General features: G+C 35.2%; 1 protein-coding gene and 1 pseudogene across 3 annotated transcripts; both read right to left on the reverse strand.

The window, feature by feature from the left end:
- Positions 1–406: 406 nt before the first annotated feature.
- On the reverse strand, positions 407–527 carry LOC141456608 (U6 spliceosomal RNA; annotated as a pseudogene).
- Positions 528–9,140: 8,613 nt separating this feature from the next.
- Positions 9,141–20,444, reverse strand: LOC141455910 (uncharacterized). 3 transcript variants are annotated; one of them, XM_074131399.1, is made up of 3 exons: positions 20,307–20,444; positions 13,287–14,148; positions 9,585–10,031 (listed from the first exon to the last, which is right to left on the reverse strand). In XM_074131399.1, the coding sequence occupies exon 2, from the start codon at positions 14,060–14,062 to the stop codon at positions 13,343–13,345; it is 720 nt and encodes a 239-aa protein (XP_073987500.1). In that variant the 5' UTR covers positions 14,063–14,148; positions 20,307–20,444; the 3' UTR covers positions 9,585–10,031; positions 13,287–13,342. The 3 variants fall into 3 exon arrangements, 2 of the variants coding, with proteins under 2 accessions (XP_073987500.1, XP_073987498.1); XM_074131397.1 differs by lacking the exon at positions 20,307–20,444 and adding an exon at positions 18,604–18,999; XR_012459533.1 differs by lacking the exon at positions 13,287–14,148 and having other exon boundaries at positions 9,141–10,031; positions 20,307–20,438.
- Positions 20,445–23,104: the final 2,660 nt, after the last annotated feature.

Here is a 23,104-nt window from a genome sequence, read left to right on the forward strand (position 1 = left end):
GTTAACTAAATTAGTAAAATATGTCGCATAGCTTTCGTTCTTCTTTAGTGACTGTTTAGTTTTTGTAATTTTAATCTCATTTAGAGGTGCTTTTAATCACTTTCTTTTAGTTACGGATTTACAATTTTACATGAATTACTGGCACTTCTTGACTTTAATAATGGGCATTAAAATAAAGAATTTCTTTGTCATAAGATTCATTGCTACTGTATAGTAAAGTAAAGTAAAGTAATCGCCTATTTTTTCAGGTGTGGCTTAACATCCAACTACCATTTACTAGGTGTCGTGGACGGAGGCGAATAGCAAACGTACTTTACTATTTCTCATTTAACCATTAAATAAAGTCCAAGGCCAAGACCAAGAATCGAACCCAGTACCACAATGCATATTAGCAGTTCTCGCCTCTTAAAACGCTCGGCTACCGAGGCGCCTCACGATTTTGCGTGTCTTCCTTGCGCAGGGGCCATGCTAATCTTCTCTGTATCGTTCCAATTTTAGTATAACATATGTACCGCCGAAGCGAGTACTCATTGCTGCTGTACACATGTAGTTAATTGTATTGACAGAGAACGGTATAGACGGGTGAATCATTGGGTTTGTTACTAATGTTACAGCCTGCCACGAGAACTTGTATTTTTGTAGGATTGTAATAGTGTGGTTATTACAGCTCAAGTTGAGCATAATACGTCATTTTAAAATGAAATGAGAGCATTTCAGTTCCAGTGAACCGTTAACTGTTTGGTATCTGACTGATGTACCATGACCAGAAAAAGGTTGGGAAGTATTGGATTAGACTATGATAAAAGTTTACTAACATAAAGTTATGAATAATCAAAAAAAGTTCTATTAGAATATGAAATGCCATTCTGCAGCTTTACCCTATAGATATTAGCAATAATAAAACATTACAGAGAGGGAAAAATTAGAACATTATGTTGGAAATTTTTAGCAAAGTTATTTCTTTCATAAGTACACCTCAGTACTAACATAAAGCACAGAAATCCTCCTCATTACCATTAAATCAAACTCCTGTTACACGTGATACTTATCTTAAAATTTGTAGTTACAAAATAAGGACCAGTCCAATTATTTACAAAAAACCATGGCTTTTCTTGTCCAAAATAGCTTTAAGCGATTTAATATTGAAGAAAATTTTTGGTAAACTCAGGGCGTGCGTGATTGGGATGTTGCTTTAAATACGAGTGAAAATGCTACGAACACTGAACTCTGAGCGGTTTAAAATGACAATGGAAATGTAACAAATGTTCATAGTGTACTTTTCTTTAAAAATACATACAGCTGTTGTTTATTCCATCTATTAAGAAATTGCCTCTTTTCGCTGGAGAAGGTCTGTGACTAAAAGAGTGTAGCTATTCCTTTAATTATTATTCTGATTCAAGATATGGATTATTTACCGTAAATAAAGTAAAAAGAAGAGGGAAATAATTTAATGGAGGCGAATAACTTTAAAAATATAAATCCAGCATGTGGTACATTGATCTCGAGGTTTAATAAATGTAAGAAAAGCAGAATTAAAAGGGCAGGTTTTTATCCTTCTAGATCTAACAGAGCTCTCTTTTTCTACTTATAACCTTCCATTATTTGGCCACGTCAACAACTAGATTGGCCTTTCATTATTGCTGGCCCGTCACGACTACCGCCATGCCACACCCTCCTTTCTTGCTCCTCTTCCCTTTATAGTTTCTTATAATAATTGCTTACGCTGTCTTTGAAAAGAAGAAAAGCTTCAGGTAGCCGTTAATAACTATTATCCATTTAACAAAATAATGTCCATTACCAGCTTATTTTTAGGTTATGCAGAAAATTAGTATGATAAGCATAGAAAGATATAATTATATTTATTTTTTAGAATGCTCTCACGTATTTCATTTATAATGTTGATAAAAAAAATAATGTTCAATTAAATCTGGGCTAACTACTAATCTACTACTTCTCACCTTTCTTACATATTTAAATTTAATGTCACACTAACTGAAGACAAAAAAATATTAAAGTCTGCAAATACCCAGAAATTAACTTTGTTTAGAATGTATTTTTGTCTACACAACTTAGTGCTGAGACATAAGGCTATAAGGTTTGAGTCTTAAGAGCTCGAGCTCTCAGGGCTCAGCGGGTGGCTCGAGTCAGAGCTCGAGCTGAAGCCTCACAGAGAGCTCGGTGATTCTCCAAGGCTCAAAAGGCTCGACCTTTTTTTTTTTGTTTTTTATAAGAAACATTTTATTTGTACTAATTAATAAATTCATTTTTTTAAATAAAATGAACTTATAGCAGCTAATGAATTTTTCAAACATATTTTTGTATAAATGGATACAATAATTTCTAAAATGTTCGTTACTCATTGAAATTGATTACTCGTCATTCCTTAAGAATTTTAAAGGGTTAGCACTTTGTGACCCTTCAACTCCAGGTTTATGAGCCACCAACTTGAGCTTCACGGCTCGAGCTCTGAAGCCTCAAGCCGTAAAAGCCTTCAGCTCGAACCTCAACTGAACAACACTAACACAACTTGTAGGGAACGGATATAGCTCAGTGGTAAGCTTATTCCGATGCGGAGATCAAAGGTTCGAATACAGCTGCTGGCCCATAATTAAGCAATTTTATTACTAAAGGCAGATTGTAGGTACGACGCTACATCTTTATCCATTTTCAGGGCTAGTTGCTACTTCAGAAAATATCTGCGAATTCTACCACAATGATTATCGCGAGAATATGAAAACACGAAGCGAATGTTGTAGCTTAACAAATATATTCCAAATATTAAATTATTTGAAAAAACAAATTTGATAAAAAAGGTCTGTTCCAACAGAACCTCTGACTGGTTTGTGATTGTATGAAGCACACGTAGAATGTGAATTAGGTGATCCATCAGAGTTTAAACCGATTTCCAATTTTTCCCCTACTGTTCAAACAGAAAATAAACCATCTTCAAACTGATGTACGATAGTAGATAGAGAACCAAGCTGTGCGGCGCAATAGGCCGCTCCATTTTCCTGTTATAGAAAGGATTCTGAAAAATTCTTTGTAATTTGTATTTAGTTTCATCAGAACCAAAGTTCAAATCGGATTCAAACCAGTAAATAGCTGGCTAAGGCACACTAACCAGTTTGAAACTAATCAAAAATATCTGATGGAACAAACCTGAACAACAATGATATATGATACAGTGAAATTGAAATATCATATCACAATTATACTTAATAAGTCTGGAAAGAAGTTATTTCTAAATATTAAAACGCAAAATGTCTCAATTCGTCAATGGTAATATATACAACAGTAAGGTTTGAGTAACATAAGTTTTTTCAAATAAATTAATTAAAACTTTATTTATTTGGGGTATTTCTAGAACAAAAAAAGAAGTTATTAAGCATTGAACTAAATAGATTCATGTAAAATATAAAACCGCAATCCAAGTTTACGCACGAAATCAGTGCGGAGTTCATGACGCAAAGAAGTATATTCCGCACGCGTACACATGTCGTAAAGACCGATTTTGTGCACCACCTTGGGAAAAATTATTTACAAAACTACCTGTGACCAAGTTTTTTAGTTGATGAGTATTTGTGGCCTTGCGCTGTTTTCTAGCGAAATGGGAACAGTTTCTTTTCTGCCAAGGGCTTAAGGTCAGAAGGGCAAGAAGATTGATGCCCTTTTGTCTATATTACAACAGGCAACAACATGCTGAATAATTAGGATATGAAAAGAAAGAAAACTATAAAATATTACCACCCCTAGCTTGCTATGAGATCATCCGCGCAAGAATTTATCTAGCAATTAATTTTGCTGTGGTCAACATTGCAATCTAGCTGTCCCATCACAGACTAAATAATTTATAGCTATTAATCAATTGACTTATAATTAATTTTAAAAACCAGTTCTTGTGGAAGTATTCCGTAATTCGTCCTATCCCAAAACCTAAAAAACCTCATCAACATCCTTCGTCTTACCGTCCAATTAGTTTATTTCCTGTACTAGGAAAAATTTTCGAAAAACTTCTTCTCAAACAAATCCTTCCTATCCTCGAAAACTCTAATGTGATCCCAGATCATCAGTTTGGATTTAGACGTAACCACTCTACTATTCAACAATGTCATCGAGTAGTGGACATAATTGCATCCTCTCTTGAAAAGAAAGAATGTTGTTCAGGGGCTTTCCTTGATGTTCAGCAGGCCTTCGATAGAGTATGGCACACTGGCCTCTTGTGGAAGCTTAAAAATATTTTACCTGCCACGTTTTATTTAATCATAAAATCTTACTTGTCCGACAGGTACTTCAGAGTGCAAATAGGATCTTCTTTCTCCCCACTTAAGCATATCGACGCTGGAGTTCCACAGGGCAGCATTCTGGGTCCTATTCTCTACTCCATTTACACTTCAGACATACCAACAGATACTAACACTACACTTCTCACATACGCAGATGACACCGCTTTACTGTCCACTAATCATGATCCTGTACTTGCTCACAGAAATCTGCAGTCACATCTCTCCTCCTTAGAACAGTGGTTCAAGAGATGGGCTATTAAACTTAATGAAACCAAGTCTCAAAATATCACCTTCACTCTTCGTCGCATTACTCTTCCTCCAGTCATCTATAACCTAACCCCTCTACCAGTAGTGAACGTTGCCCGCTACCTTGGGCTTTACTTAGACCGCAGGCTTTCTTGGAACCCCCACACTAGACTTAAAAGAACAGAACTGGACAGACGCTATCGACTACTTAAAAGACTCTTAGACGACAGATCAAAACTCTCTCTGGACAACAAAAGACTAATTTATACATCTATTTTAAAACCCATCTGGGCGTATGGAATAGAGCTGTGGGGTTCAACCAAACGCTCCAATCTTCAAAGGATTCAATCTCTACAATCTAAAATTCTTCGAACTATTGTAAACGCTCCTTTTTATGTCTCCAAACTGACTATACACACTGACCTAAACATTCCTTTTGTCACACAAGTCGCTAAAACAAGATACCGAAAACTCCACTTCAGCCTGCAATCTCATATAAATCCTCTAGCTAAAAATCTTTCTTCTAGAACTCTTCCTGACAACCCGACAAGACGCCTTAAGAGACAGTGGCCTCGTGATCTCCTCTCAAGTGAAGAGAGCGACTAATAGCCTATTTTGGAGTGTTACCACTGGGTAACTTCTCCACTCGTATTCTTCTGTTATTTGTTGTTACTGTTATCACTGTTACTTATAGCGCCAACGCGCTGATTGTAGCAAAAATAAACGCAAAAAAAAAAACCAGTTCTTAAATAACAAATCATTTAATATCAGTAGAAATATTGAAATTTCTTGGTTGGTTAAGTCCATTTTTACTACTTTTTTTGCTCTTGTTCAAAACTTTTGGTATTAACAGTTAGGTACTTTTTTAGTTTGTTAGAAATTTGAATGAGAAACGAGTTGGTGCTAAGTTAAAAGGGATATTAGAATTTTTGGCTCAGTATCCAATGGAGTTTTAGAAAGTCATGTTCAAAGTTGGAAAGAAGGTAAAATGTTGAAATAGGTTCAGAGTAACACTTCTAGCCACTAACAGAATTGATTTATCAGACACAGCTAGAGGTGTCGAAAATTAAGGTAGCACATTGGACTCAATCCAAGTAATGTGTTCCTACGACTGACTACAGTTCCAGCTTGCCAGTCTTATATATATATATCACACTCTATTCACATTGAATCAAACCAAGTATATCTATCAAATCAACTATCTTTACACTGTTTGCTGTTTTATTGATTCAGCCTGCAAATGGAAATTGTAAAAATATGCGAATGACAATTTCAAAGATCCAATTTTAATTTCTATTACTAATAAAATTATCAAATCAATCCCAAAATTGTCACTTTGAACGATGGCATTGTGAACTTTGACCTTCCTTCGGGCACAGCTGTTCTAAGCGATACAAGTGCCAATTTTCTTGACTCGTACGTAGACCCTTCGATTTCCAAATTGTTTTTTTTTCCATTTCACTTTAGCACATAAGTTTATTTTGTGCTTATATTTTATTTCGATCAATTTAATACACTCCATCCATTCCCGTTAATTTTAAATACCAATTCGGCTGTCATTATGTCTTTTATCTGTTTTAGTATTAACTACTGTACTTTTTTGCCATTAAAGTATAATTTCGTATATTAGTCTGTTAGACGGTAGCCGAGTGGTTAGAGGCGAGACCTGTAAAGCTAATATGTATTGTGGTACTGGGTTCGATTCCCGGTCTTAGGCCTTGGATTTTATTTAATGGATAATAAAAGAAATTTACAGTAAAGTATGTTTGCTAGTCGCCTCCGTCCACGATACCTTAGTGGCAGTTGGACGTAAATCTCGCCTGAAAAAATAAGCCATTACGGTATTTTTCCGTTAGCCGGGCGCAAATGTCGCCAAATGTGAACCAAACACGAGCCGTTGCCAAGCGAAGCGAATGACAAAACAGTCAACGGAATAAAAGTCGAAAACGTTCAACTATAAACAAATATCAATGAATTGTTAAGAAAACAGTTTTACCCAAAATGAATTCTTGTAATTATTGGTTTTTTCCAGAATACGGTGATGTCATTTGCTCAAATGGATCTTTTACTCCTCGTCTCCACATAAATTCAGCGAGGTATGACTCCAAATGATGGCGAGAAGTTCCCCGATGATTTTTATTTCTCTATTTGGCACTGTACCAAAGTGGTTCGATTTTCTGAGTTTTCACACCAGTGTTTCTTTGTTTTGAATGAATTCAGAGAATAGAGCACATCGCCCCAAACGAACATTACCCTTAAGAAATTTGGAGGAATTTTTCGCTTGTGCCCGGCTAACGGAAAAGTACCGCAATGACTTATTAGTCTGTTTCCAATCCTTGCTCTCAGAGGTTAAAGAGAGATTTTAAGGGAACATAGAAAAGGGATGAAGAATGTGAACGATATAGGGCCCGATAGCAGAAATAAAATAAAAAATAAAAAGACGGGCCAATTACGCAAGAATGCAACAAGACTATTATATCTTGCAAGTTTTTATAGAATTTGTAGCTTAAGAAAGAATATCGCTATAAAATGAAGAGCAAGAAAAATTAATTATCTACCAATAAGATCTGTTAATGAACTTATTACGTTTTGTTTTGATAAATGAGCTTACGTTTTACGTTGCTTTTACGGATGAGGAATTGCTCACAGAAACTGTTATAAATTCTTGGATAAAAATAATTCCACGGCTTGCTCAACAGGTCTTATAAGGGGAGCTGAATATAAGGAAAAAACTAAGGCAGCCCATTTGGAAAAAGCCACTATTAAACCCTGGATTTTCGAACTTATAGCTGTAGATTTGTTCCATTATTACAGGAAAAAGGTTTGAAATTAATGGTAAATATTGGAAGTTTATTTAAGAATTCTTTCCAATTGCCTTTCATTTATTCTATTAAAGATATGGAAAAATATCTTTTATGATAATACATCTTTTTATGAATTAAACCACAAAAAATAAAATAAATAAAAACAAAATATTAATAGAGGAAGTCATGAGCACTTTCTGAGTTTCAATAATATCAAAATGAAAGCTGTGATCTTTAAAAGATATCAGACAGTCTTACTCCTGTAAGAAAGAATAAATACAGAAAGGACGTAAATGGGAGTTGAAACTGTACCAACGCAAACTGCAGAGAACATGGAAATACTCCCCAGGACTAGATGACTGAATAGCGAACTGAATGGGTGAGTAAGGAATGATGGAAATGTACGTAAGGAAGACGACACCAGATAGAGCAAAGGATTTAGTTGTGGCTTTCGGCGAGAGAGATCTCCTGGCATGTCATTTTTCTCCAAAAATCCAGTGACGGCAGCCTCATTACTAGCAATTCTCTCCATACATCGACTGCGGATGCTATGATAGGATTGAGCTGTGTCTCTAAGTCTCGGCGCGATAAGCTGGATTATTAGGGGAAAAAGAAGCGAATCCTGTACTTAAGATCGCAACTACTGGCGCGGCACAACAAAGTTCGGTTGGAATGGGTGCCGGGTCATGTGGGTATTGAAGGGAATGAAAAAGCTGATTATCTGGCCAGGAATGGGGCTAGCACTCCTTTCATCGGTCCAGAGCCTGTCCTGGGGATCACCAGGGGTTCGGTTCGCGCGGCTCTCAGAGATTGGATCTGGAGGGAGCATGAAAAGAACTGGGTGATGGATGTGTCCTGAGGTTAAACACAGCATGACCTTGATGCCTTGGCTGTGTAAGCAAAGATCCAAAGAGACCCTGTGTTTGGGCAGAAATCAGATTACTCTGATTACAGGCCTATGCACGGGGCACGGTCGGTTCAAGAAGCATCTGCGCAAGGTGGGGCTTATCAGCTCGGAGCCGTTGTGCAGATTATGTCAGGAAGAGGAGGAAACGGCCTCTCACCTGTTGTTCGATTGCGTTGCAATCGAACGTTTGCGCTATGAACGTTGAGGCCGAAGGAGATAGTAGCGCAAACAGAACTAGTAGGGAAAGTCCTTGACCTCTTTAAGAGGGGAGGGTTCGCCTACTAGAACTAAGAAGGGACTGGCACAATAAGTCTTCTGTGGCTGCGGTGCCTTGGGGCATAGGTCCCGTCCCATCTACTATCTTAATCTTAATCTTAAGATCGCAAAAAGTTTGCGTAAGTTCTGTCGTTACTGCCCTACAAAACCAACCATAGAATATCCTATTTGGTTCAACCTGGGGTTCGGTTCGCGCGGCTCTCAGAGATTGGATCTGGAGGGAGCATGAAAAGAACTGGGTGATGTGTCCTGGAGTTAAACACAGCAAGACATTGATGCCTTGGCTGTGTAAGCAAAGATCCAAAGAGACCCTGTGTTTGGGCAGAAATCAGATTACTCTGATTACAGGCCTATTCACGGGGCACGGTCGGTTCAAGAAGCGTCTGCGCAAGGTGGGGCTTATCAGCTCGGAGCCGTTGTGCAGATTATGTCAGGAAGAGGAGGAAACGGCCTCTCACCTGTTGTTCGATTGCGTTGCAATCGAACGTTTGCGCTATGAACGTTGAGGCCGAAGGAGATAGTAGCGCAAACAGAACTAGTAGGGAAAGTCCTTGACCTCTTTAAGAGGGGAGGGTTCGCCTACTAGAACTAAGAAGGGACTGGCACAATAAGTCTTCTGTGGCTGCGGTGCCTTGGGGCATAGGTCCCGTCCCATCTACTATCTTAATCTTAATCTTAAGATCGCAAAAAGTTTGCGTAAGTTCTGTCGTTACTGCCCTACAAAACCAACCATAGAATATCCTATTTGGTTCAACCATAGTTCATCCTACATCCAATTATCATTTCATCATAAGCTGTTTTAATAAAATATACACTTATTCTGGCCACTGTATGCTAGTCTGTGATTCTGGTAGAGAATCGAGAAGGTTAAATTCCGTTTTTATTAATATTCTCCTAATATCCTCCCTTTTAGTTCAATCATTGCCGACACAAATGTGTTTTAAAAAGACTCATTGCAATGAGATTGTAAACTTAAGGCATTCAATGTTTTTGCCCTAGTCCTACCGTGTTTCTATATTATTGGAAATTGTTACAAGGTAATTGTCTGCAGCCATATTAAATAAATAAATAGAAACAAAAGAAATCAGACATTACATTATTAATATATTTTAATAATTCCAGAAGGGAAGTGTCAACATTATTAATTCAAAATAGATTAGTTAGTGGTCGAAAATAAAACATTCTTTTAATAAAATTAGATTTAGATGGTTTTTCTTTTGAATCTTGCATCTTTTTAATGGTATTGATTAAATCTTTTAATATTTCTTCTATTGTAGGATGAACATCTAGGGTCATTTTTTCATTAATATTTTTACTTTTAACTGTAAGAGAAATCCTTACTAAATTAGTTGTGTCTTTTGGTGGCTTAGTACCAATTTGTACAACATTATTAATTATTTCTTCCGTTAATGCTTTGCATACATTTTGTTGAACAACTTTATCTTTTCTATTTGGTCGTTTATTTGGCATTATGGTATCATTGGATTTGGATATTCCATATGGAGTTCTCTTTACCTGCAATTTTATTAAATTCGTTTAAATTAAGCTTATCAATCCTAAAAGTATCATAGACCACATCAGAGATTCTGAAACTGTTTTTCAAATAATTGTATACAATTTTGTTTAGTAAAATTTATTTTTTACTGTGGACAAATATTTGTGAGGTCACAACACTCGCCTTCGGATCGTGATGTAATATTCACGACAGGAAACTTACTTCGCCACTTACCACCACACCTATTGGCCGTGCTACTGTCAGCAGAAACGTTCGGTATCAAGGAAATGAAACGGTTTTAAAATTGAAATAAGTTTCCACTCGTAAGTTTAGCATCGATGCTGCCAAACATGACATTTCTTCCCAAATTGATTTTTATGTTTCAACGACCATTGTTTTGGGATTAGCCAACTAGCAGGTTGGGTACCCAAACTAAGCTATCGCAGACAGGCAAGATGCAACTTCACAGACCAATCGGATTTTCACAACCTCATGGAGTGCAGTAATTCTTCTAGCACAGTTTTTTTTTTTTTAAACAACCCCAAGTCCTTATAAAGCCTAGTTAACTGTTGTTCTTTACTTTCGTTAACATTTCAAAGAGAATGCCACCTGCACAAAGGATGGCTTGAGTATCCCCGCCATATCCATTGTTGTTCGTCTTGCGATAAAGCTACCTTCCATAGCTTCAATAACCAGCCAGTGCCAATTGCATTTACTCCACTATAAGATACAAGGTACAAAAGGTTCTTAACGTTGCCACTAAAATAATGTTGCTTTACTATAGTTTAACTATATTAACTAACCTTAGGGCAAATTATTTCAGTAAATTAAAGCTATAAAATCTGCTGTGCCCACTCTCATCTATTCTATGAATATCTAATTTACGAATTTCATTAAAACTGAAATCGCAAGTACACCAGGTAATGGAAAGAATGCGAGTTTACATGTTTCACATTCTTAATATTCTCTGTAAGATTTATGATCGGATTTAAACATTGCCATGGAGAGAACCAACCTTAACCCTTAACTGGTATCCTCAAAATCTCAACTTCAACTGGTATCGTCCGAGTCAGCTTTGACCCGAAACTTTAAATGCACATTACTTTTAAAAGGTCATTAATATAATTAAATTCGATTTAGTTTTTCTTAGAAAATTTAGTTAGCCAACGAAAATGATGAATATTTTGTTAAATTTGTTTTATAAGGTTAAGAAAAACAAAAAATTTGGACTTAACCCAAATGGACTATATTTTGTGGGGATACCTAAAAAAATGATGTGTAATCCTTAATCCCGTGGCTTCAGTCGATGATCTGATGCCTAGATCTTGACTGCCACCATAAATGCTGCTACAAGCAAAGCGTGGGAGTCCAGAGTTTTGGTTTGCCTAACCGTTGGTTGTGCCCAGTTTGAATAGATTCTTTAAAAAAAAATAACGTAATTTTGACAGTAAACTGAAATTTGTATTTCATATTTTAAATTACCATAACTTTTGAAAAACCTTACCGATTTCAAAAAAATTTTTTTTGTTGTTTTTAGGAGCTCAAATACTACAAAAATATGCAACAAAAAATATAACGTTCCATTTGAAAAATAAAAGTTGGATGCAATATCTCGAGATACAAGGGTTTAAAAAAATGGGTCAATCTCAGAAAATAAACTAGACTAAAAATGATTAAATACGTGTTTTTTATTTTTTTGAAATTTCCCGCCGTTAAAATAAAAAGTGAGTGGAGCATATAACTTTGGTCACCCTGTATATTAATATATATATATTTATATGTTAGGGGTACACAATAAGGAAACAATCAGGTAAAGGGGTGCACTAATGAAAAAAGATTGGGAACCGCTGCTCTAGAATAATATTAAAAAATAGAACAGAAAACAAACTCCAAAACATAAAAATAAAAAATATTAAGAAAAAAGTTATAACGTAAATGGTATTGTCGTGTCCAATTTGTCCCGAAAAATATATTATATATAAATATTCGATTTTATCTGTTTCAGCACACATTCTTATTGCAACCCTGACTGTTTTCGGACTTCATTCATCATCAGAGATAGTTTCAGCAAGTGCAGTGCGAGATGCAAAAATAAGTAAAGTCAAGATTTCTACACCCAATTGATTAATCTATCTTTGATTTGATGAAGATTAAAAGACTGAATGCGGTCAGGGATGCAATATGCATTCTACGAAGGAGAACAGCAGTTTTTCAATTAGTCATCTATTGTTTTCTCTTAGTCGAAGAAAGGATGAACATTACTCGCAAATCCTGCCTAATTAGTAACCTGAAAAATAGTAAATTTGTTCTATTTCTACCTATGTTTAAGCCATGCCGGATGTAAATGGTAAATGGTATTGTCGTGTCCAATTTGTCCCGAAAAATATATTATATATAAATATTCGATTTTATCTGTTTCAGCACACATTCTTATTGCAACCCTGACTGTTTTCGGACTTCATTCATCATCAGAGATAGTTTCAGCAAGTGCAGTGCGAGATGCAAAAATAAGTAAAGTCAAGATTTCTACACCCAATTGATTAATCTATCTTTGATTTGATGAAGATTAAAAGACTGAATGCGGTCAGGGATGCAATATGCATTCTACGAAGGAGAACAGCAGTTTTTCAATTAGTCATCTATTGTTTTCTCTTAGTCGAAGAAAGGATGAACATTACTCGCAAATCCTGCCTAATTAGTAACCTGAAAAATAGTAAATTTGTTCTATTTCTACCTATGTTTAAGCCATGCCGGATGTTACATAATGTATACATCATATTGTGGCCTAAATTAATCTTCTAAAACTATGTAAAATTTTAAAATTGATTAGGCCTCTAACAGAGAAGTGGTGTAATCATTAAATCATAAACCTACATGAATAGTTTTCGAATTAGATCTTGCTTTTTTACTTGGAGCAGCTAAATATTGCATTAAATAAGCTAAGATAGTTGTCCATCGATTTATAAAATACCATTTTCCCAAGAGGCCTTAAGTGTGTTACATGATATTGAAGTTGTCAGCTTATTGTTTGATTGGCCAACATGGAAAAAGACCAAGCCTCTTGCGAGGTTTTGCAGAAGTTCTGCATCAAAATTTTAGAAAATTTCGTAGTGTTTGCATTGTTGAGAATTTAAAGTTATAAGGCAATACTTATGTAAATTTTTAACATTATTAGGCATTAGGCAGAACTCGATTAAATGATTTCAAAATTAATTTTTCTTAATTTTGTTCTTTTCTTAATTTCTTAATATTTAATTTAAAGGAAAAATTCGTACATTTAGGCTGATAGTTGGCCTCAAGTCACTCGCTGTTCATAATTCAAGAACATATACTAAAAATATTCTTTAAATGATTTATTGTCTTCAAAACTTGGTGTAATATTTCGTTCTTTTAATATAAATTTTTTTCTGAACTCGTTGTATTTCTTTACATCTTCTGGTGTGGCAACGCTGCCTTTATTTCCATCTACATTACTCACAGAAACTGGTTGACCTGCAGATTTTCTAGCTACATATGGTTCACGTTCGTCAAATTCAAGTTGAAAATTTTCCTGCAACGAATCCTGCTCTTCCACAGTTTTAAAAATTGTTTTCTTTTTCTCGAATGGATAAGTATCAATGGATATTATCCTATCATTGATTGTTGTAGCAGGTTCAACCTGTTCGGCTGGTGGATAAGCATTCAATCGTTTCAGAGTTACATCATCAGTTACAATCAGTAGATTTTTTGGCAAAGGACCATACTTCTTTATGGCAGGAGGGATTTCATCAGAGCTAATATATTTTGAAACTTCTTTTTCCTCACGAGTTTTTAAAACACTCTGAGGTTTATATACACTTACTTTTTCCTCAGACCTTATTTGTTTATTACCAGCGAACTCTGCTGTCGGTTTATTGATAGAACTATCATATGCAGCTAGAAATCCTAGCTGCGGTGTTATTTTTTTCTCTTCTAACCATCCATTTTCTGGGAGCTTTTGTATTAGTTCTTGAACTAAGGATGTAGAACTTATTCTGCTGTCAGAAATGTCTAAATCGCTTTCATTTTGCATTAAATCAGTTGCTTGATGTCTTAATTCAATTTGCTGATGTAAACCGTTTTTTTCATTATTTATATCTTTGATCCTCCTATGACGTCCTAAAAAAAAGAGAGCCCTTGTATTTGTTCATGTTTCTGCTATCCATTTCACTACTCTCTTAATATTTAGTTTAAAATTTAGTTATTGGTGCAGAATATCATTTAAATCGAAGATATTCCAAAATGATTTCCTTGAACCATCAATTGTACAAGAAAATTGTGAACATTGCTAAGAACCTTTTCCTTTGCTTGTCGAATTGACTGATTATATCTAGTTTAGCACAAGAGGAATTTGAAGATAAATACCGTATGACGAGGATAGATAGGAGAACTTCAAAAAGAGCTCTTCAACCAGATTTACAGAGTAGAATGAACTACAGTTATACCTGACGTTTGCCTCTAGGAAGAATAAGGAAGAAAGAAGTATATTGTAACGAAGTTGACCTGGGCATAGAAGAAAGGCCTAGATTGTTCTAGGGGTTGAACGATCAAAGTCAGTAACAGGCCGCCACTGCATAAACAAAAGGGCGGTATCTACCTGTGGCAGAGAAGAAAGGCCTAGATTGTTCTAGGGGTTGAACGATCAAAGTCAGTAACAGGCCGCCACTGCATAAACAAAAGGGCGGTATCTACCTGTGGCAGAGAAGAAAGGCCTAGATTGTTCTAGGGGTTAAGCGACCAAAGTCGGTATCAGGCCACCACTGTGTAGACAAAAGGCCGGTCTCTACCTGAACAAGAAAGGAAAGGGCTAGATTGTTCAAGGAGTTAGTGACCTGTGTAAAAGCCAGTTAAGAGAAAGGCCTCAGTTGGGGTGGTGGCATATGTGTTTTCCCAGCCAGTGATTGACAGGTAGGAGCGAGGCAGAGAATAAGAGGAGGGCGGCCCCAGCTGAGGTAGTGGCAGTATGTTTTCTCCAGCCAATGAACGTCAGGAGGGCGTGGAAACTTATGCTCAGAGAGTTGGAGGAGGGCAGTCCCAGTTGGAGGGAGGCACGCAGTTAAAAGGAGGCAGACCCAGCTGGAGAAGTCAGTTTTTAGAGTTTTTAAGGAGTTATTAGAGATCTTAATGAGTTTTAATTAAGTTTTTAGACAGAGTTTTAAGGAGTTATTAGAGTTTTTAGACAGAGTTGTTAATCAGTTTTAACCAGTTAGTTTTGAGTGAGTCTTGGAGAGACACTTTGGAAGTGACAGTTTGAGAGAGTCAGTGTTGCGGAGTGCTTTAAAGTTAGCTAATCAGGCGGTTAGTCAGTTAGTGAGTAGAGCTTTGTTTGTGTAGCAGAGACTAGTGCAATTCGGTGCAGTGCAGACCAGTGGTCAGTCGGGGAACAGTTTTGTGGTGTTACGTAGTGAGTAAGTAACAGTAAACTGTTGTGACTGTTGTAAATGGTGACTGTAATGAATAGCGTTAGTTGCTAGTAAATGTTAATGTGAGTAAAGGTAATGTGTTAATAAATCAGGCTATTACTTACAAATTTAGCGAGTTTTATTATTTAATCAAACCCACATAATATTTAACGTAACTAGTGGCAGGCATTAGTTGTGTAAGTAGAGTTCTTTCTTAGTAAAAGGACAAGAAAAACTTTACAATATGATGTTATAATAACAGATTGTTTGGAAAAGAACACTTTTGACAATGAACAAGCTATTAAACGCTCTTGTCGTCTAACTTTAAGTATCTCAATCGTTAACTTAACTAATATGAACTATCGGTCGTGGCAATTGGGATCGTACCGCGTAAATTAAAAAAAAAATAATTAAAAACAAAACTCAGCAATTTTTAGAGAGGTAAAGAGCGCATTACTGTAATTTCGAAATTGTAAAATTACAAATTACAGCTTTGAATGGTCAAGTTCTTTGGTTCTTTTCAAATCAATCATTCTTCCTAAAATCAAACGTTTTTGTGGCCACTTTCATCTTCTGTGGAGAAATTCCTGTGCGAATAGCTACATCTTTGTGGTAAATGTTGTTAACAGCCACATAGAAAGGGAATAAAGGTAGCTGAATATTTAATTGGCACATTTGGATAATTTAGATTTAATTAGAATAGTTAAACGGCTAAATAGAATTTACTATTTAAGAGTTAAAGGCTGGTATGTTCAGTAACTTAAGAACGAGAGATAATTACAATAACTTATTAGGGGAAATAGCCCAGTGAAATTAGTTTAAAAAAAAGGTAAATCTTGGAATGGAAGATTAATGGGTTTTTAGTTGGATTAATGGGGAGAAAAACGTATAAATCTTTAAACTTGTTTAAATCTTTGTTTTGGCATTTTATAAGTAGGCTCAAAAGTCTCATAGAATCTCGTGTACGCGTCACCGGAAATCAGTGGTCAAAGGGCACGAAAATCTTCTTCTTCTTTGTAAATATCTTGTTTCCTTTGCTCTAAATGACATTTACAGTTATTACAAAAGTTATAGAGCATAAAATTCTCTATAAAATTTGGTTCTTTGCAGTTTTTCATACCATCAACCGTTCTTGAGATAGAACGCGAAGAGTGGCAGGCGCTTAGCCGTAAGTATACTAACATTAGGTCAATGTGTTATTCAGAACTTAGAAGGTTTCATAAAGTTACAAAATATTATGATTATTAAGAAACTGTATTCACTAATTAATTAATGTATCTCTAGGTATATAAATAAAAATGTAAATTTTCGTTTGTTCAAAATCTCAAATCTTCGAAAGTTCTACACCGATTGCTTTGAAATTTGCGCAAAACGTTGCATTCTAAATACGGACTGTTTTTACTTACCCATTATATAGGGTGTTCATTTTAAGACGGCTCAAATGCTTAAATGCGAAAAATGGTAGAGGAAAAATTTGTTGCCTGTCACCTCTAGTTTCAGAATATGTGACTTGATTTTAGATTCCTGCCCGCATACGCGGCTGACGCGCGACCAAAAGTAAGGGTTCACGGTTGACCCCCATTTTCATATACACAGTTTTAAAGAGAATAAAAAGTAATGAAAGAAACCGGAAACCGCAATTCAATATTTTCAAAATTAAAGGTGCTAGGCCATTTCAAAATCTGGTATTTATTAATCATATTTCAATTTTTTAACTTGTTATCAAAGAGAAAGAAGAGCACGCGATAGGTCATTTTTATGTATTTTTTCATCCCCTTTCTATTAAAAATATTGCCAAAGCAGTAAAGCTAGTATTTTTCTTAATATCGGGAAATAAGTCGTTTTCCGAGTGATTTTCTAAGAAAAATCAAATGTTTAGAGCTTTAGATGTTCTCTAGCATACACAAAATGGCTAAAAATTTAAAAAAAATAAAAAAAGAGCCAGAGGAGGCACTTCAGTACCTGCTGCACTAGCTGCGTAAAGTGCATTATTGGATAAATTAAGGAATAAGTTTGATCCTTTACATAAAAGATATTGATCACTTAAATATGTGGCAGGAGGTTTCCAATTTTTTTAGTAATTAAACGCAACTCTCCCAAAATTACCAAATAATTAATAAACCTTCTTGTTTGTAACAGATGTAAAATTAATTTTTAGCCATTTTGTGTATGCTTGAGAACATCTAAAGCTCTTAACATTTGATTTTTCTTAGAAAAATCACTCGGAAAACGACTTATTTCCCGATATTGAGAAAAATACTAGCTTTACTGCCTTGAAAGTATTTTTAGGAGAAAGGGGATGAAAAATACATAAAAATGACCTATCGCGTGCTCTTCTTTCTCTTTGATAACAAGTTAAAAAATTGAAATAAGATTAATAAATACCAGATTTTGAAATGGCCTAGCACCTTTAATTTTGAAGATATCGAATCGCGGTTTCCGTTTTCTTTTATAACGTTTTATACTCTTTAAAACGGTGTATATGAAAATGGGGGTCAACTGCAAATCCTCACTTTTGGTCGCGCGTCAGCCGCGTACGCGATAAGGAATCTAAAATCATGTCACATATTCTGATACTAGAGGTGACGGGCAACAAATTTTACCTCTACCATTTTTTGCTCAGAACAACCGTTTAAGCATGAAATGCATTTGAGACGTCTTAAAATGAACACCCTGTATAAATATCACACCAGTGACAGGTGAAAAAATGACTTAAAAAAAAAAAAAAATACAAAAGTGCCATCTGTCTGACCTGAAAACATCACACGCTATACTAAATATTTTACAATTCTATTTCAATGTTTCCGAATGCATTGTTAAATTGAATGTTCATAGATTTCAATTTGGAACAACTAATGTCATTTAGAGGAAAGGTAACCAGATATTTTACAAAAAAAAGACCACATTTTCTCGCATTTACAAGTATGCTTTTGCCTTAATTTACTTTCTCTACTCATACTAGGTGGATGTATTGTGATCATGTTTTTGAAAATTGATTTTACACCGAAATTAGAAGTTTTTTAGCGCCCGTCTGTATACACCATAATAACAATATTCTTTGAATATTCAAATGGATAAAATTGCCGTATCTGTTGAACAGCTCTAAAGTTGGGGGTGGAACTTTAAAATTAATAAATTTTACTTGAATATTAATTTCAAAGAAAAAGAATACCTCTAGCGCCGTTACGGATAATTTCATCAGGTTTCCACATATCTTATCTGTTACAAAATTCTAATATTTTGTATTTGTTTCTCTTTTTTACAAGTTAATAAAAATGATATTTGCTTTAGACAATTTGATGAGTCTTTATTTAATTATAGTTTTCAAAGAATAAGATAGGAATTTATTTTGTCATGATCAATTTGCTCTGTCCGCTTATGTGAAAATTTTCTTTTTCTTTCTTTGCTTCATTCCAATTGGTTGAAGTTATTGGTTAATAGTATAAGTATATAGGTCCCATTATTTCGAAAACTTAATTTCCGGTAATGTTAAATTTTGTTACATTACATTATCATTATTTAAATGTAAAAGATGTAAAGAAGAATTTTACAGCGTATTGTTGCTATGAGATTATTTTTTAGAATGTGAACATTTTTACAGGATTTGCATTAAATTTAATTTAAACTGAATGGAAAATATATTCACCTGAATTAAAATGAAAAACTATTTATAACAAAAAATAAAAAAAGAGTCTGATATTTTTTCAGATCCTGGTCGGGTAAATGTAAAGAATAGTTACCCGGAGGTGTGGCCTAATTCGAAGTGATTCTGATTCGCTGTTACTATATAACCCGCCATATTCAAATATAAATATAAAACTATTTATTTTATATTTACATTTAAATCTGGCGGGTTATATGGTAACAGCGAATCAGAATCACTTCGATTTATTTATTTAAGATTGATAATTTTATTTAAACCCCCCTTTATGTGGGGGGCTTCGCCCCCACACACCCCTCCTAACCTACCTAATCACCCTCAATTTTTTAATTTGTGTCACAAGATTCATTACAATAATTACACAGAACAACACAAAAGAAGCTTACCTTATTCTGTGGAGTCCTTTTCCTGAGGAGGGTATACTTGTCGAACTCCCTCCAGAAAATCGAACAAAATTTTATAACATTCATTACTCCATCCTCACTCACACTACAATCATGCTTTAATTTAAAAAAAAAAAAACTGCAAATTTAAAACGCTCATGCTCATAAAGTTACAAAAAAAAAGGCACCTCAAGTCACAAACAGGGCACTCGCGGGAACTGATAATACATAAAAAAGGAAGCAGTTGCTATGCAGTAAGTGTACTGCGCATGCGCGCGAAACATAAGAAGTAAGAAATTCAAACAAATTATATACAGTACATTGGCGGGAAGTAGTTTAAAAACTCAACGGTAAGTGTGCTGTACTGCGCATGCCCTAAAAATAATCAGGCCACACCTCCGGGTAACTATTCTTTACATTAGCAAAAATAAAAAAAGAGTCTGATATTTTTTCAGATCCTTGTCGATTCAGATATCCTAGTTACTATGTAAACGCAAGTGTTTTGAAGTTGACTTTTCATTTAATTTACTCTAAATAAATTTTATTTATCTCAAACTGAAATAAAAAGAAAACATTAAAAATTCCAAAAAGATGTCAAGTACAGCTTCCAAAATCATACTAATGAAACTATCTTGCCCAAGTTCACTAAATTAAAACTATACTATGGCCCAATGAACGCAACTTGTACTATGTTGACTTTTACGCGACAAACACAGCCGGATATTTTAGCGTCTACTAACTTTCAGTTATAAAAATTGAAGAAAATCTTAGTAGAAATTCGATGTCTATGGAAATGGATAATGGATTATTAATAAAGAAAATCAAATTTACCTTCTCAAATTAAGAACTGCTCACCAGAGAATGATTTCCCACCTTTTATTTTTTTTGGAATTTAAATTTGTGTAAATTAAATATAATTTGTGATCTTTTTTTTTACTCCAAATGTAACATTATTGAGAAACATCTGTGACCATACAATAAATATCCATTTATTATTATTTAGGAACATTTTTTCCGTTGATTAGTTAATATTAATAATAACTTAACCCCTAAAGGGATGGGATTAGCTCAGTAGCTAACTTACTGCATTCACGCGAACTTGCTGCGTTCGAATCCAACTGCTGGCCCTTAAATTTTTTTCTTTCTAGGTACTTCATGCAGCTCACTGTCTGTTGGAACTCTATTTAAATCGAGGTTCTCTAATTTGTCAAATGTTTGCTGCATTTGTTTATCCAGCTTTAGAAATCTAAAGAAATTGATCTTCTCTAAAATTTGTAAAAATCAAGGTGTTTGAAAATAAGACATTTTTCTTAACGTTAGAACCAATTTAAAATTATCATTTATTTTACCCGGTTTATTTAACCAGTTCGACTGAATGGTGTGGCGATTCCTCAAGCTGACATAGTACGTTACTTAGGACTGTACATGCACTGCACGTGTTGTGTCAGTGTGAGGGGCTTGTATGGCTAAGGATGTTACGAGAGCTTTACCCAGGAGTCACTCTCCAGAATTAAGAATCTAATTAAACGGACGGGTCTGGAGGGTGAGCTCTAAAGTCGGGGAGCCACAATAGATCCAAAGGGGTCGCAGTGGCGTAGGCCTTGAGGCCGCCCTAATTTAATCTTATCTTATCTTAGGACTGTACATTGACAAGAGACTCACGTGGAATCCACATACTCAACTGAAACGACAAGACGTGAACAGACGCTTCTTACTAGACTACTTGACCGCAGATCCAAACTCGACTTGAATCACAAACTGACTATTTTACAAGACACTGTTAAGACCGATATGGACAGCAGAAGTGTGGGGCTCAACCAAACCCTCTAACTCCAAACGCCTGCAGACACTACACAGTCTAAAATCCTACGGAAAATCCTGAATGCTCCATACTACATTTCTAACCTTACCATACACACCGACCTTCACATCCCCTTTGTCTCTGATCTAATAAAGTCTCGCTATCGCAAATTTCACAGCCTCCTAGCTCTCTATCCTAATCCTCTTGTGCAACAACTCTCCTCTCCACACCTTCCAGACAATCCTCCTCATCGCTTGAAGCGGAAGTGGCCTAGGGACCTATTGATGTGAGTGCAATACACTGAGAAAGAGTTTTACCAGTGGGTGATTACTCTTATCACGACTTTCATGTGAATTTAACCTGTTAATAAGTTAAAGTTGTAAATAAGGCTAATAAATTTAAAAAAAAGAAATAATAATAATAATAATTTACCCAAACATTATATTTTAACTTGTTTGGATTTATGAAAGTAATGTATGATTTTTATCATAATCTAGAGATTTTAAGAAATGTTTGTATAAAACGATTAAATAGTTGGTTAAACGAATTCATATGGTGGGAGTAGACAATCAGCGAGGCGTTAGAGAAGGAGCGGGAATTAACATAGCACTAGTTGTACTGTGATTATAAAGCCGTGCACTATAATTTATTGGAGTTTCTATGTCCTATCTGGAATTATCATCGGGGCAAGTTTACCTCACTATGATTTAGAGCTCAGTTGTAACATCGTTCGCGGTAGTAGTGGTAGATGCAAAGCTCTAACTGTCCAGATCGACCTGGTTACTGCAACTGCTCACCTTTACCGAACTTACAGACACCAAGCGGGAACGGCTGCAATTGTAACTATTGCCACAAACACACAATCAGAAACATTCAACAAACAGTTCTAACCAACTCATGCTCTCATGCTGTTTGTAAGACATTTACATACGCTTTGGAATGGTACGGTGGCCGGAATTAGGAGAGAGGAATAATATGCTACCTATCAGCTTCTTCAACTGAGTCGCTTCATTAACGAGCAGAATTTTGCTCTAATTTTCTTATATCAAAATTATGTCTTAAGCTGAAAAATATTAACTATCTTTATCCTTTTATTTTACTGTTTAATACGAACTAACACGACATTGGATATTTCATCTAATAAGGGGAAAAAATGTCAAATTCCCAGAGACTTCTTCAAGCTAGCTTTTCGATCTAAAGAATTTTTTATTTTTTGGTCTATGCAATGTCTTACAATGACCTTAAGCATAATAAGTAAGTACAACTTATTAAGTTGAGAGATTTGTATAAAATGAAACGATTATCAACTTAAAGATGGACCCAGCTTGAATCGCATTTTACACATTTAACTCTAATTAATTAGATGTGCAACTAATTATCCACTTAAAGATCGTGTACAGGTGCTTATTTCAGGCAAGTTCCTGATTCTTTCATCCCAAGGACAACCTTCATATGTGCATCACATGTGATGAAACATGATAGACAGGAGACTGCGTATGTTTTTGCTAATGTGTTTACGCAAGTCCTCTCACATTACTTTTGGGACTTTGTCCTTATTTATTTATTTTTTCTGGTGCCAAGGAAAACAAATAAATTCGAGAAAAAGAATTAACAAACTGGAAATAAGAAAAAGCCCTTGCGAATTTCCTTAATGTGTATAAATTCAGAGTCTGACTAATTTGCTCCTCACAAAGATTTGCTTTTAGTTTGATTACTGTTATTTGTATTTTTTCGATGAACAGCTCCTCTTGAGCATTACGTCCGGAAGTTACCATCGCATGTGAAAAACGTCATCAAACACGTGTGATTGCGTGAAGAACATGCTTGG

The sequence above is a fragment of the Rhodnius prolixus genome, unplaced genomic scaffold (genome assembly GCF_049639745.1).
Source record: "Rhodnius prolixus isolate KJV_2025 unplaced genomic scaffold, Rpr scaffold_4, whole genome shotgun sequence".
Classification (NCBI taxonomy): domain Eukaryota; kingdom Metazoa; phylum Arthropoda; class Insecta; order Hemiptera; family Reduviidae; genus Rhodnius; species Rhodnius prolixus.